The following is a 14255-nucleotide window of genomic DNA, read 5'->3' as shown; positions in this document are numbered from 1 at the left end:
AAGACCGAGATAGGGGCCCCTGCTTCCCCAGAAGGCCGAACTGAATCAGGCGATCCCACACTCGACGGGCCCTGGTTAACGGAACACGGACAGTATCTTAGAAATACTTCACTTGGGAGATATAAATGATTCAGCGCCATAGAAATGGCCATGCGGAACCGTGCCGTAACCTCTGGAGGAAACAAGCCATAAGGGACATCTGCTTGCGTAGCCAGGAAATGGACTGGGGCCCTCGCTTCACGGGTCATGGAAACCTCGGAGGCGGATAGCTCAACGCATTCTAAGCTCCCTGCTTCGGGAGAAGAGAGTACTCTAGAATGGCAATCGGAACATAACTGATGGACATTGATTACCCGGCCATTTCATATTCATCACAAGACACATCCTCCGTATCGGAGGTATCCGTGTCTTGCATATCAGAATCCTCCATAATCTTGGGATTACAAAAATGACAAAAAACTAACTGGCACCCTTTAACACCCCCAATGGCTGGGGCACTCACCACCTCCTGTGAACCAGACAACCCACCAGCAAGACTCTCTCGGACGCACAAAGTCAGCATACGGAAGTGAAAAACAATGTAACCGCACCATCACAATGTGCACCGTGCCAGTCACGAAAAGGGTGCGCAATCTAGGAAGATTGCGTTATTAAAAGAAGGTCGTTATGTTCTGTAAAGGCCGTATAGCTACACATTTGCAGATAGAACCATATAACAAACATGATTAAAAGTCCCCCCTGTTCAATAACCCCCTCAGGAGATATTAACCCATGATTCCTTATTAAGATAAAAGGAGTCCCACTGGGACCCTACCTTGTTTCGTTAACATTACATTCACATATGGAAATAAAATGAAACGATCTTACCGGAATCTACGCCGTGGAACAGGAACACGGTCCTTCAAGTGTGACAGATAGTAGCCTCGCTTCTGACAGACTTGAGTGAAGAAAGATAGGCAGTGAAACTCATCCACGCCGATTACCAAGGAGCTGTTAATATGAGTCGGGATGGGTTCGCAGGAAAACTCTCCCCGCATCTCCGTACTCTAACTTTCATCCATGCTCTCACTGAGAGGCTGACAGGATTACTTAAAACTCCAGTCCCATTGCAAAGAGTACTACCCTCCATGAGAGACTCTCAAACTTCTGACACTTCTCTGCCAACCTCCTGTGAAGAAAGGCAAAGAATGACTGGGGGATGAGGGAAGTGGGGGAGGTATTTAAGCCTTTGGTTGGGGTGTCTTTGCCTCCTCCTGGTGGCCAGGTTCAGTATTTCCCAACAGTAATGAATGCAGCTGTGGACTCTTCCCTTTTAAGAAGAAAAACACTACAGTTTTTACTTTAATTTCTGTTTAAAAATGATTCACCTTTGAGAAGTTATCTATTCGAAAGGTAGGTGGCATCTGGTCAGTATTACTGAATGAGATTCGATAAGTGGCACTTTGTAAAGTTATTTCCACACGTAAAAAGAAGCCGTTTCCAAGAGTATCCCTTAAGAAAGGAAACATACAAATAAAACAGATTATCACAATGCTACACATTTAAAGAGTTAAATCTATAGCCATTTTTTTATTTATTGTTTTAAAACAGATGTTGTGGTACAGAGATAACTTTTTTGTGTTGTTTCTATGCTTACAGCACAATCTACTTTTCAGCCAATGAGCAATTAGTCCTAAAGGACCAGCTGTACATAAACTTCCAGTTAGCTTCAAAATAAAAATAAACAGATTTAAAGAAATATTAAACAGTTTGTAATAAAAAAACACTAAGCAGTGGTATTTAAATCATTGCAATGTGTGTTTTAACATGTATTTAAATGGATTCTACCTTTTATTTTATTTTTTAAACTTCATTTGTGCAGTGTCCATTACTTCTTGCCAGAGCCCTACAAGGAGGCTGTGGTCTCTACAGGAAGCTTATCTAGCATGAAACCCCCCAAAAATCTTTCATGATTCAGATAGTATATACCATTTTAAATAACTTTCCAATTAATTTGCTTCATTCACTTGGTATAATGTGTTGAAAAGCAAACATAGATAGGCTCAGGAGTTGGGAACTAGCTCATGATTGGTGGCTGCACATACTGATGTGTTCAGCTAGATCCTAGTAGAGCACTGCTGCTTTTTCAAGAAAGGATACCAAGAGAATAAACCAAAATTGATAATAGAAGTAAATTGGAAAGTTGTTTACCAATGTATGCTCTATCAGAATAATGAAAGAAACATTTTGGGTTTAATGTCCCTTTAAGTTTCAAAAATATTCCACTCTTATTACACTGGGGGCAGGGGCTACAATAAGAAATTTTAAGAGCTAATCTTGCAAGAAAACAATTAATTTGTCTTTTACACAATCTGTTTGTTGTTATGTTTATTTTGATTTAACATATTTGCTTTTACCAGTATCCCTTTAACTTAAAGGGACATTAAACCCAATTTTTTTTATTTCACGATTCAGATAGAGAATATCATTTTAAACAACTTTCTAGTTTACTTCTATTATCTAATTTGCTTCATTCTCTTGATATTCGTTCCTGAAAAGAATATCTGGATAGGCTCAGTAGCTTCTGATTTGTGGTTGCACATATTTGCCTCATGTGATTGGCTCACCCATGTACATTGCTATTTCTTTAACATAGTAGATGAGGTTGAAAAAAGACCAAAGTCCATCAAGTTCAACCTATACAAATCTAATATACAAAAGAAAAAATCTCTAGTTGAGCTTAAATTAACCCCACCCATTTAATACAAGCAATTATATCCATGAATTTTGTTTCTAGCCAGAAATGTATCCAAACAATTTTTAAATGTTTCTAGGGTATTGGCATTCACTACCACCTTTGGTAATGAGTTCCACAATTTTATTGCTCTTACAGTGAAAAAACGTTTCAGTTGCAGGAGATTAAATCTCCTTTCCTCCAACCTTAAAGGACCAGTCAACACATTAGATTTGCATAATCAACAAATGCAAGATAACAAGACAATGCAATAGCACTTAGTCTGAACTTCAAATGAGTAGTAGATTTTATTATAACAAATTTCAAAGTTATGTATATTTCCACTCCCCTTGTACCATGTGATAGCAATCAGCCAATCACAAATGCATATACGTATAGTCTGTGAATTCTTGCACATGCTCAGTAGGATCTGGTGACTCAAAAATTGTAAATATAAAAGACTGTGCACATTTTTGTTAATGGAAGTAAATTGGAAAGTTGTTTAAAATGACATGCTCTATCTGAATCATGAAAATTTAATTTAACCTGAGTGTCCCTTTAAATTGTGACCTCTTGTCACAAACAATTTTCTTGGAATAAACAGAGCTTCTGCCATCTCTGTATATGGGCCTTGAATATATTTATATAAAGTAATCATGTCACCTCTCAAGAGCCTTTTTTCTAAAGAAAACAGACCAAGTTTGGCTAACCTCTCGTCATAGCTTAAAGGGACACTGAACCCAAATTTTTTCTATCGTGATTCAGATAGAGCATGCAATTTTAATCAACTTTCTAATTTACTCCTATTATCAATTTTTCTTTGTTCTCTTGATATCTTTATTTGAAAAAGAAGGCATCAAAGCTAAGGAGCCAGCAACTTTTTGGTTCAGCCCTGGACAGCACTTGTTTATTGGTGGGTGAATTTATCCCCCAATCCGCAAGAACAACCCAGGTTGTTCACCAAAAATGGGCCGGCATCTAAACTTACATTCTTACTTTTCAAATAAAGATACCAAGAGAATGAAGAACATTTGATAATAGTAGTAAATTAAAAAGTTGCTTAAAATTGCATGCTCTATCTGAATCCCGAAAGAAAAAATTTGGCTTCAGCGTCCCTTTAAATTCTCCATTCCCCTTATTAGCTTTGTGGCCCTTCTCTGAACTTTTTCTAGATCTGCAATATCTTTTTTTTGCGATCGGTCCCCAGAACTGCACTCCATACTCAAGGTGAGGTCTTACCAGGAATTTATATAGTGACCGAATTATGCTTTTGTCCCTTGAATCAATGCCTCTTAATACATGGCAGTATCTTATTAACTTTTGAAGTTTCTGCCCTGCATTGTGCATCCATCTTTAGCTTGTTATCTATTACTACTCCTAAATCCCTTTCCTCCTCTGTTTGGCTAAGTCTTGTCCCACTTAAATAATATGTTGCCTGCTTATTTTTACTTCCAAAATGTAGAACCTTGCATTTTCCTGTATTAAATCTCATTTTCCATTTACCTGCCCATACTTCTATTTTTTGCAGACCCCTTTGTAATGAAATTTCATCCTGCTCTGACCTAATGACCTTACTTAACTTAGTATTATCTGCAAAAATAGAGATGTCGCTATTTAATCCTTGCTCCAAGTCATTATTAAAAATATTAAAAAGAACAGGGCCCAGTACTGATCCCTTAGAGACTCCACTGATTACCTTTGTCCAATCTGAGTATGATCCATTCACTACTACTAGTTGCTCCCTATCTTTTATCCAGTTATTTATCCATGAGCTAACATTTTCAGCTAATCCCAGTCCCTTAATTTTGTGCAATAATCTCTCATGTGGCACCGTATCAAACGTCTTTGCAAAGTCTAAGTATATCACATCAACTGATTCCCCTTTATCTATATTTTTACTTACTTCCTCGTATGATCTAGTTAGATTAATTTGATATGATCTATTTCTCATAAAACCATGCCGATTTAAACTCATAATCTTGTTTACACGAATATGCTCATCAATATAATCCCTTATAATCCCTTCAAATATCTTCCCCACTATTGATGTCAGACTAACTGGTCTATAGCTTCCTGGATCATCTCTGCAAATTAGATAATAGAAGCAAATTGGAATGTTGTTTAAAATTGTATTCTCTATCTGAATCATGAAATATTTAATTTAACCTGAGTGTCCCTTTAAATTGTGACCTCTTGTCACAAACAATTTTCTTGGAATAAACAGAGCTTCTGCCATCTCTGTATATGGGCCTTGAATATATTTATATAAAGTAATCATGTCACCTCTCAAGAGCCTTTTTTCTAAAGAAAACAGACCAAGTTTGGCTAACCTCTCCTCATAGCTTAAAGGGACACTGAACCCAATTTTTTTCTATCGTGATTCAGATAGAGCATGCAATTTTAATCAACTTTCTAATTTACTCCTATTATCAATTTTTCTTTGTTCTCTTGCTATCTTTATTTGAAAAAGAAGGCATCAAAGCTAAGGAGCCAGCAATTTTTTGGTTCAGCCCTGGACAGCACTTGTTTATTGGTGGGTGAATTTATCCCCCAATCCGCAAGAACAACCCAGGTTGTTCACCAAAAATGGGCCGGCATCTAAACTTACATTCTTACTTTTCAAATAAAGATACCAAGAGAATGAAGAACATTTGATAATAGTAGTAAATTAAAAAGTTGCTTAAAATTGCATGCTCTATCTGAATCCCGAAAGAAAAAATTTGGCTTCAGCGTCCCTTTAAATTCTCCATTCCCCTTATTAGCTTTGTGGCCCTTCTCTGAACTTTTTCTAGATCTGCAATATCTTTTTTTTGCGATCGGTCCCCAGAACTGCACTCCATACTCAAGGTGAGGTCTTACCAGGAATTTATATAGTGACCGAATTATGCTTTTCTCCCTTGAATCAATGCCTCTTAATACATGGCAGTATCTTATTAACTTTTGAAGTTTCTGCCCTGCATTGTGCATCCATCTTTAGCTTGTTATCTATTACTACTCCTAAATCCCTTTCCTCCTCTGTTTGGCTAAGTCTTGTCCCACTTAAATAATATGTTGCCTGCTTATTTTTACTTCCAAAATGTAGAACCTTGCATTTTCCTGTATTAAATCTCATTTTCCATTTACCTGCCCATACTTCTATTTTTTGCAGACCCCTTTGTAATGAAATTTCATCCTACTCTGACCTAATGACCTTACTTAACTTAGTATTATCTGCAAAAATAGAGATGTCGCTATTTAATCCTTGCTCCAAGTCATTATTAAAAATATTAAAAAGAACAGGGCCCAGTACTGATCCCTTAGAGACTCCACTGATTACCTTTGTCCAATCTGAGTATGATCCATTCACTACTACTAGTTGCTCCCTATCTTTTATCCAGTTATTTATCCATGAGCTAACATTTTCAGCTAATCCCAGTCCCTTAATTTTGTGCAATAATCTCTCATGTGGCACCGTATCAAACGTCTTTGCAAAGTCTAAGTATATCACATCAACTGATTCCCCTTTATCTATATTTTTACTTACTTCCTCGTATGATCTAGTTAGATTAGTTTGATATGATCTATTTCTCATAAAACCATGCCGATTTAAACTCATAATCTTGTTTACACGAATATGCTCATCAATATAATCCCTTATAATCCCTTCAAATATCTTCCCCACTATTGATGTCAGACTAACTGGTCTATAGCTTCCTGGATCATCTCTGCAAATTAGATAATAGAAGCAAATTGGAATGTTGTTTAAAATTGTATTCTCTATCTGAATCATGAAATATTTTTTGGGGGTTTAATGTCCCTTTAACAGGACAAACTTTATTTTGAACATGTTTAACTACAGCAGGGGTCTCAAGCTCAGTGTATCTTGGGGCCACTGGCCAAGTACCCTTCTCCCATGGGGACCACTATAACAGAGTGAGTGCTCTGGAACTGGATATGCTAGGAACTAAAAGTGACATTTACCTAAGCAGTGGTGCATGGTGGGAGTTGTAGTCCACAATAAATATACTCAGTTGTCTATAGTTATCTTGTAAATGCCAAGTAAAGTGATTATTCTAAAACTGTATAACTGTGTAAAAAGTAACATTTATCTAAGCAGTGCATGGTGGGAGTCTACACTGGACAATGCCTGCTTGTTATATCTATCTTGTGAGTGCCTGTACAGAGCACCAACTAGTTACACCTCTTAGAACCCTTAAAAAGATTGACCGGCCCAAATGAATGATTTACTTAAAAAACAAGGGAGGGCCAGATTAAACTATCTTGAGGGCCACATTTGGCCCAGGGCCGGTACTTTGAGACCACTGAACTAGAGCCTTCTCTTTTAGAATTTAATTATGCTTTGATTTCACTCGTTTTAGTTGAATTATCCCAACTGTTCAAAACAATGGGAATTAGTCCGTCATTAGTCAAAGCCCACAAAAAGTCAAAATTCCACAATGATTTCCTGATCTAACTTAATTATTTCATATTAATATATGTATATTTGTTTACCACTTGGTTATTTCACTATTACGTTCTTGATAACATGACATTTAACTCTTTGGAGCATTGCTATATCAAGATTTGATTATTTATAACATTATGTTTGTTTACCTCATGTTGATATGAATGGACTTATTTTTGTTTACTTCAAATCCACCAGACCAGGTGCAGTTGGGGACATCCATTAATCGTACACACAGCAACTGATCATAATCATTTCTTGGCCAATGAAATACCACACTAGAGCCAGGCAGTGTTGAGATATAGCCTTCAGGATTATTTGTGCCCTAGAAAATGAACATTAAAGATCAAATACATTCTAAATAATGATAATATTCACAATGTGTACATTTAGACATGTCAGGGATGTTCTTTAAATACTCTTAAAAGGATATAAAACCCAAACTTTTTCATTCATGATTCAGATAGGCCCAGATTTCTCAAAATGTTCTGGCTGCAGGCCAGACTGCTGCTTTTTAACCCACTCACCACATGTTATGGGGTGTATCTCAACCCCCAGGACTTTTCCAACCAGGGAGATTGACAGTTGCAGGGGGCGGCTTGCACACTAGTCGTAGTGTGCAATGATAAATGCGGGTATCGTATTGCTGCCCACAAGACACAATGCCGGACAGACAGGGGCAAAGGTGTACGCCCCTGTCCACGGGACATTGTTAAATCTGGCCCATAGAGCACGCCATTTAAAACAACTTTCCAATTTACTTAATTCATTTTTATTCATTCTCTTGGTATCCTTTGATGAAGAACTAGCAATGACCTACTGGGATCAGGCTGAACACATTGGTACGCCAATAACAAGAGTTATATATGTGCAGCCACCAATCAGCTGCTAGCTGTTAGCTCCTAGTGTATGCTTTTCAACAAATTATATCAAGAGAACTAAGCAAATTATATATTAGAAGTAAATTGGAAACTTGTTTAAAACTGTATTCTCTATCTGAATCATGAAGGGAAAAGATTGGGTTACATGTCCGTGAAGTTCATAAAAGAAAAATAGATTTTTATACAAAGGTTGAAAGGAAATAAAAAAAAAAAAAATATGTACTATGATGTGATGCCAAGAATAAAAGAAGCACAGAAAAGGCATTGTAGCACTAAATATAAAATATAAATACTAATCTCAATAAGAGAACAAAGACTATGACCATACAAACAGCAGTGTAACAGGTAAATAATTATTTCCTTTCCATTTGTAGAATTAATTTTTTATGTTGTTTTTAAATTAACTGCATGATCATCACACAACTCTCATGTAGTAGTTTTTTCCTTCTGTGAAGTCAACGGAATGCAAATCTAAGTTTGCCACAATGATGCTTACACACACCATTGTGAATGCACATGCAATACAGGGAGCGTGAAAAATGGAAGTGCATATGGCAGGCTTCACAAACTTAAAGGGCCATAATACCCAAATGTTGAAACACTTGAAAGTGATGCAGCATAGCTGTAAAAAGCTGACTACAAAATATCACCTGAACATCTCTATGTAAAAAGAAAGATATTTTACCTCAAAAGTTTCTCAGTAGCCACATCCCATTGTAAAGGATTTCTAAGCAGCAAATCAGTATGTCTGTCCCGGGACAGCCGAAGGGATGAGCCTCGTGCACTCTCATGTTATTTCCCTATTCAGTGTAAGGAAGTTTACAATGAAATCTCATGAGAGTGAAGAGAAATCTCATGAGATCACAGTAAAAGAGTTCATGACCTCAGCACTGCTGGTGCTGATTGGCTGCTGTTCATTTCTTCATTTTTTTTTATTTTTTTTTTTACATGCAGCTGAGCAGCAGCTGAGTATAACTTTTTACACAGAACTTACTCTGCTGAGCTGAGGAAATTGTGAGGTAAAATATCTTCCTTTTTTACATAGAGATGCTCAAGTGATATTTTCCTGTCAGCTTTTTACAGTTATACTGCATCAATTTCAAGTGATTTAGCATATAAGTATTATGTCCCTTTAAAGGGACACTGAACCCCAATTGTTTCTTTCATGATTCAGATAGAGTATTCAATTTTAAGCAACTTTCTAATTTACTCCTAGTATCATTTTTTTCTTCATTCTCTTGCTATCTTAATTTTAAAAAGAAGGCATCTAAGCGAAGGAGTCAGAGCGTTTTTGGTTCAGGACACTGGGCGGCACTTATTTATTGGTGGATGAATTTATCCACCAATCAGCAAGAACAACCCAGGTTGTTCACCAAAAATGGGCCGGCTTCTCAACTTACATTCTTGCTTTTCAAATAAAGATACCAAGAGAATGAATACGATTTGATAATAGGAGTAAATTAGAAAGTTGCTTGAAATTGCATGCTCTATCTGAATCACAAAAGAAAAAAAATTGGGTTCAGTGTCCCTTTAACCCTGCCACTTACAGTTTCTGTATCTAAATTGCCTCTGATAATGAAAAACCAATAGATAACTTGCTAACAAATGCTAGTAACCTTCTCTTCAGTAATGACACTCAATTAACTCCTCTAAATAAAGCAAATGGAGGATGGAGTTTGGCTTCTGAAACATAATTGTAGCAATCCATGTGTTAATGCATTCCAAAACATTTCACAGTATGTTTATTCATTGCAAGAAGACCCTTTCAAGTTGACTACACTTTTGTACCCCCTTTTAATTGATAACACTGATATTGGTTCTTCCCGGCTATTACTCTCCAGTAAGATGAACAAAACATTTTATAAATATGTGTGGGTAAAAAACAAAACTTATTTTTACCTGATAAATTAATTTCTTTCATGATGGTGAGAGTCCACAAGATCATCACATGTGGGATTCCAGTCCACTAGAAGGTCGCAAAAAGACCCCTGTATACAGAGCCTTAATCTCTTCCACTCTCCCAGAATCCCTCAATCATACATATGGATAGGAAGATGGAAGGAAACTAGAAAAGCAGGAAAGTCAAAGTGGGACAAATGAAATTCCACCGTCAACTATATAAAAAGAAGGGTGGAGCTTGTAGACTTAATTTGATCATGAAAGAAATTAATTTTTAGGAAATTATACATTTTGTTTTCTTTCATATTCAGATAGTTAGGGCCCACACGATCATCACATATGGATCTTATACCCAATCTTTGAAGTCCACAAGACCAGCATGGAGGAAAATACAGTTAAGGCAGAATGAATAGAGATCAGGCACTGTGGCACGCACAACTTTCCTGCCAAAAACCCGATCAGAAGTTGCAAATACATCAAGATAGTAAATGTGAGAAAAGAGAACCAATTAGTCATCTTGTAAATTTGGTCTATGGATGTTTCAGGTCTAAAAGCCAAGTAGTAGCTACTGCCCTAGAGGAATGAGCAGCAATAACTGCTGATGCTCTATGTCTCTTGCAAGGTACAGTCTAAACTTTTGAGTGGCTTATAAGAAGAAGCTCTCAAAATCCTGGCTTGCTGAATGGAACAAAAACATCTTGAAGGCCTTTGTTTGTCTTGAGACATTGAGGATCCAAAGCCTCCAGTGACTGCACCCATTACTACATCTAGTCCTGGGCCAAACAGAACTTTTTTCTGAAACTGATAGGATAAAACTCTTGCCTTAGTATGCTGACCAAGACTTTAGCCATAAAGCTTGCCTTGCCAAAACAGCTATAGCAGCACTATTTGCATTAATGCGTATCATAGCAACTGCTGCATCACAAATAAAGCTGTTTGAGGTCCTAATCAGTTGAAGCGATCCTGGATCTCTTCTAGAGATACTTCGTCAGAAATAAACTCAGAAAGTTTTTTACACAAGACTATAGTAACTGTAGCTACACACAAGCCATGCTGACTACTGGTTTAAACATAAAACCTGCTAATTGAAAGAATCTTCTGACCAGTGGTTCAATGAAGGAGGTACTGTAGTCCAAAGGAATTGTAGTTCGTCCAGGAAGATGGAAATTGCTCCATCCACTTTAGGAACAGTTTTCCAAATCTCCATCTTTGCAGAGAGGAGGGGAAAACATTGTCTAAAACTTTGCAGACTAAACAAAGGAACATCTGTTTTGCTCTATTCCTAAGAAATTATATCAGAAACTGAGTCAGGTAGATGGATGGTAGGAGGCTGTGTGGGAGCTGCATTTAATAATGTATTACTTCTTTTAACAGTATGTCTGAAGCAGGAATTGAATCTGCCTCCAAAGCAATTAAAACATCCTGCAAAAGAGTATGAATATATTCAAGCTTGAAATTAAAGGAAAAATCCTTAGCCACTGTTTCAGGAAGCAGGTCCTGAGTTTCTGATAAACAGTCCTCAGAAGAGGAAACTTCGGATTCCAAAGTATCTTGAGTCTCAGTGGTGGAATGTAGAGGGTTGCCTATAAGAGAAATCCTAGAACAGATACAAGTCTGAGAGAGGTCTCCATCTTCTCCAAGTATACATCTGCGTTTGGCAGCTGGAGGCATAACATTTATCAAATTAGAAATAGCTGAGCGAATATACTCCTTACATTAAGAAGAAAATTCATGGAAACTCTTAGGGAATGAATTTTGGACATTGCAGGGTCCTAGAGATTCTGGGAATAAGGCAATGCTGGAATACCCTTACTATAATTAGTCATGACTCCCATACCAGAAGTGAATAGCTGAGCAGGGGAGTACCAAATTATCCTTACAGTGTACACAGGGGTTGGAAGGGGTTAAATGGTCAGTAGATCACCCCTCTAAGGGGCCAGTGTAAGGTCCAGAGCCCTGAGCTGCATCCAATTGCTCCACAATAGAACAATAGAACACTAAACCTGGTAGCTCTAAAGTGACAGTTACCTCAAAAATTCAAAAACTGCAAAAGTGCCTGAAAGCTTACAGAAAACTGATGTGGTGTGTATACATGTACCCAGGCTATATGAATCATGTGTACACATGCTCACCTCAGTTCCTGAAGAATATATCAAGTAAAGAAACGCATCCAAGGCAGTGCAAGCATCGTGCCAAGGATCTATTAAAATGAGGCCACTCAAAGCCATGAGAGGCAGATAAATACAAAATTTGCCTGGGGAAGTGGTGGGTAATTCCACATTTCAGCTGGGAGGCCTGTGACATCTTTGCACTGGATGAAAATCTACTCTGCCTGGCTGAAAACGCCTGTCTACCCCTCCGTCCTGTTTATAGGCTCTCTGAAATGAAATAGGGTCTCAAGTAGGTTATAGAATCCCTTTCTACATCTTGCAGATCAGCACTTTCAAATTCACCACTCTCCCTTAAGGACAGGGCCGATGCTAGGATTTTTAGCCACACAGGCGAGGATACATTTTGCCGCCCCCCCCCATTGCTAGTTAAAGGGATATGAAACCCAATTTTTTTCTATCATGATTCAGATAGAGCATGATATTTTAAGCAACTTTCTAATTAACTCCTAATATCAATTTTCTTCGTTCTCTTGGTATCTGTATTTAAAAAGCAGGAATGTAAGCTTAGGAGCTAGACAATGTTTGTTTCAGCATCTGGGTAGCACTTGCTGATTGGTGGCTAAATTCCAATCAAACAGTGGTAGCACAGCATAGACAGTGGTTGTGCTGCATAGCAAATCAGACAGTGGTTATACTGCATAGCAAATCAGACAGTGGTTGTGCTGCATAACAAATCAAACAGTGGTTGTGCTGCATAGCAAATCAGACAGGGGTTGTGCTGCATAACAAATCAGACAGTGGTACTTTAGTGCAGCATAGCAAATCAGACAGTGGTTGTGCTGCATAACAATTTTATATATATATATATCTATATCTATATATCTATATATATATATATACACATACATACATATATACACATATATATATATATATATATATATATATATATATATATATATATATATATATATATATATATATATATATATATATATTTATATATGTATATGTATATATATATATATATATATATATACACACTGTATATAGTTATTTAATGTAGCAGCTCCCCCACACAGAAATTGTATATATATATATATATATATATATATATATATATATATATATATATGTATATGTATATATATATATATATATATATATATATATATATATATATATATATATATATATACTGTATATAGTTATTTAATGTAGCAGCTCCCCCCACACAGAAATTACACTTGACCTGGATTCTTCATAAGTGATCATGTCTGTGCAGTCACACTCACTGACACTAAAAATAATTTTGAAATTAAAGCGGAGGCTGAGCAGAGTCACAGAAATAATGCCCACGCGGCCACATCCATCCACCCACCCATCCAGATGGCCAGAGTGACCGGCGTTTACACTGAAGTGAGAGGTAGGATAGATCATGGCGGATTATAGCACTTTATATTTTCAAATTTCATATAAAATCTAATGGCACCACTTACACATTAGTTTCCCACTCCCAGGAAGAAGATAGAAGACGCCGCCGGGATGAAGATAGAAGATGCCGCCTGGATGAAGATGGAGTCGTCTGGATGAAGATGGAGCAGCCGGGATGAAGATGGAGCAGCCGGGATAAAGATGGAGCAGCCGGGATAAAGATGGAGCAGCCGGGATAAAGATGGAGCCGCTGGGATAAAGATGCTTCAAGTGGGGCTTCAGCAACTGTAAGTGGATCTTCGGGGGTTAGTGTTAGGATTTTTTAAACTTTTTTGGGGTGTTTTTTTTTTTTTTTAAGTTTAGGGTTTGGTGTTTTTGTTAGAGTTAGGTTTTTTTATTTTGGGGGGTTGGTTGGGTGCTGGGTTTTACTGTTGGGGGGTCTTTAGTATTTTTTTTTACAGGTAAAAGAGCTGATATCTTTAGGGCAATGCCCTACAAAAATCCCTTTTAAGGGCTATTGGTAGTTTATTGTAGGCTAGGTTTTTTTTATTTTGATAGGGCTATTAGATTAGCTGTAATTCTTTTTTATTTTTAATAATTTCGTTTGTTATTTTTTGTAATTTAGTATGTTTTATTTTTTGTAATTAGATAGTTTGTAATTTTTATAGTAGTGTTAGGATTTTTTAAATGTGTATTTTAGTTTTATTTAATTGGTAGTTAGTTTAATTTTAGTTTAATAGTTATATTAGCTAAATTGTTAGTTTAAACTTAGT

The 14255-nt window shown here is 36.9% G+C and overlaps 1 protein-coding gene across 3 annotated transcripts in view; it reads right to left on the bottom strand.

Moving 5' to 3' along the window:
- Positions 1–14255, bottom strand: part of VPS13D (vacuolar protein sorting 13 homolog D) — a 1255097-nt gene that overhangs the window by 571917 nt on the left and 668925 nt on the right. For all 3 annotated transcript variants that reach the window (XM_053690423.1, XM_053690422.1, XM_053690424.1), the window contains 2 exons: positions 7307–7482; positions 1368–1491 (listed from right to left, as the gene is read on the bottom strand). In XM_053690423.1, coding sequence (XP_053546398.1) covers positions 1368–1491; positions 7307–7482 — 300 coding nt within the window. The remainder of the gene's footprint in view (positions 1–1367; positions 1492–7306; positions 7483–14255) is intronic.

This window comes from Bombina bombina, chromosome 8 (assembly GCF_027579735.1).
Source record: "Bombina bombina isolate aBomBom1 chromosome 8, aBomBom1.pri, whole genome shotgun sequence".
Classification (NCBI taxonomy): Eukaryota; Metazoa; Chordata; class Amphibia; order Anura; family Bombinatoridae; genus Bombina; species Bombina bombina.
Note: the sequence above shows the minus strand (reverse complement) of the source record. Positions and strands in the feature narration are given on the sequence as shown.